Source organism: Cryptomeria japonica, chromosome 8 (assembly GCF_030272615.1).
Source record: "Cryptomeria japonica chromosome 8, Sugi_1.0, whole genome shotgun sequence".
NCBI lineage: Eukaryota > Viridiplantae > Streptophyta > Pinopsida > Cupressales > Cupressaceae > Cryptomeria > Cryptomeria japonica.
The window spans coordinates 8,982,964-8,985,187 of record NC_081412.1 but is presented as its reverse complement, the minus strand read 5'-3'; the positions used below and the strand labels follow the sequence as shown (position 1 = coordinate 8,985,187).

Genomic DNA, 2,224 nt, shown 5'->3' with positions numbered 1-2,224 from the left:
GCTGCTCAAAAAGGTAGTTTATTAGCTTTAAAAATTAGTTTATATAGTTTAATTAATTTTGATGTGGATAATTACAATAAAATATAAAAATATAAAAAATACTATATATTTTATTACTCCAATTTTGCAGGACCACAGCATTTCTCTTAATACAATATAAGATAAATAATTTATGTAAACTATTTACTCTCTTTACCCTTCTACATACGATATAAATAATATAAAATAGAAAAAATATATTAAATGTACACTTCTACCAAATTAGCTTTAAATTTATCTATATTTTTTATAATCATTAAACTCCGCTTTATATTTAAACTACGTATAAAACTGAGGGTTCTTCAAAGGCCGGCTGATCATTTTTGTTAGCAATACAAGTGCTGTATGTATTAATAATTTCTTTTAAATATGAAGACACAATTTATACGCAAGAAAATTGCATTTCTTTGGGAGAGAACGCCAAGCTAATTCAAAAAACCGTTACATTCAACGTCTCCCAAGCTAATTCAAAAAACCGTTACATTCAACGGCTTCACAAATAAACGAATTCTTACAAATTTGGTGTTTTGCCATCTGGTTTTGAATGGTAAACAACCGTTGCAAATTAAACTGGAACCATCTAATTATTCCAGGTAATTAAAGCATACATGCTTTGCTTTGAGCCATCTAATTGCTGGCCTAATAAGCTGCCTAAATTCAATTCTTCGTCCACTGGTGATGTTGCTTCCTCTGCCGCTAGAAATTTTTCATCCACTGGTGATGATGCTTAGGCAGGTAACACTCATTATTACTAATACTAGATCACCCACTTAATAATTCAGTCTTCAAGCCTTCTCTTTTCTGCTTCAATCCTTTCTCTTACAGATTTGTCATCATGGGTAACAGAGTTTGATTTCTGCATATAAAAACATGAAATATACACAACTTAACAAAAACATCCAACAAATATGGAATGTACATCATTTGTGCTTAAAACATGGCAAATGTAATCAACATCTATATCAAATTTGAATTTTAAAGTCTCCAATTCCATTTTGTTTGCTTACCTGAGGTGAAGGAAGTAGAAGAGAGTCAGGCTTGTTGAAATCTAACTTTTGGTCTCCTATGATTGATAACCATGTGATTTTGAGCATCCCTTTCGTCACTTTTTGTTTCTTGAACAATGTCATTTTGAGTATCCCTTCCATCACTTTTTGTTTCTTGTTTTCTACATTGACTGTCATTCAGTTTCAATGGCTGCTCTATTCTATGATTATGGACTTGTTCCACTGAAAAGAAAAGGAAAACTTATTAGTTTGAGAGCACACCTGTGGCTACCATGGTAGCGACAGGAACCTTTCCATCAGTTTTCATCCATTCATCTGCAGCTTCCCTCCAGCTTCTGCAAAGTGCAATGCACCATATACCCCAAAGTGATAAGCCCATAGTAGAACAATACGCATAAATAATGCCATTAGAATATTTAAAGGTGCAGCATATAAATCATAAAGCTGTTATGAATATCAAATGTGCGTGAATAAGAGAACCTGTTGATCTGGTAAAGCTGGAATTAATCAATAAATTAAACATTCAGCTAGAAAGACAATTCATCCATAGATTAAGCATTTAAACAAGATTCAATTATAGCAAGGGAGGAAACAAGATTTACTTGACAAGCTTCTTTTCCATAGAGCTAATTCCTTTGGACTTGTGCTTCCGCAACCATTTGACATTTCTACCAATCATTGTTTCCTATATATAATTTATTATTGAACATTGGGACAAGGTCAAAGAAATGCTAAGGGAAACTAAACTCCATTACCTGCAAATACCCACTTACCTTGAGTCAATGGCATTGACTTCAATTTTGCCACAGTGACCTGTTTCATAATTTCAGTTTCTTTTGCCACGGTGACCTCTTTCACAATTTCAGATTCTTTTTCCAACACCTCCTATATCGATAGTTGTTATCATCACAAATTCCCTATGTTTGATGATTATTAAGCACTCTATAAGTGAATTATTTTGGATGTTCAGTTATATACTCGATGTCGAGATCATATTGGTAAAAATGTAATGATAGGAATATTTGATAGGAGTCAAGTCATGTTTTTTACAGTGCGTCCTTATTCCAGAGATTCCCTAGTACAGTCTGTTCCATTAGTAATTTAATATCATCAAACTTGCGTGATGTTTTAGTGTAGTAGGCTTTCAATTAATTTTAAGCACGAAGTTTAACAGAAGG

At 32.8% G+C, this 2,224-nt stretch overlaps 1 protein-coding gene across 4 annotated transcripts; it reads right to left on the bottom strand.

Annotated features, from left to right (window-relative positions):
* Positions 1-387: 387 nt before the first annotated feature.
* LOC131045933 (uncharacterized) lies at positions 388-2,009 on the bottom strand. Of its 4 annotated transcripts, XM_059209509.1 has the most exons (5): positions 1,820-2,009; positions 1,649-1,731; positions 1,308-1,381; positions 1,047-1,216; positions 388-895 (listed from the first exon to the last, which is right to left on the bottom strand). In XM_059209509.1, exons 2-5 carry the CDS (start codon positions 1,723-1,725, stop codon positions 818-820), a joined length of 399 nt encoding a protein of 132 aa, XP_059065492.1. In that variant the 5' UTR covers positions 1,726-1,731; positions 1,820-2,009; the 3' UTR covers positions 388-817. The 4 variants fall into 4 exon arrangements, 3 of the variants coding, with proteins under 3 accessions (XP_059065492.1, XP_059065491.1, XP_059065493.1); XM_059209508.1 differs by having other exon boundaries at positions 1,649-2,009; XM_059209510.1 differs by having other exon boundaries at positions 1,047-1,207; positions 1,649-2,009.
* Positions 2,010-2,224: the final 215 nt, after the last annotated feature.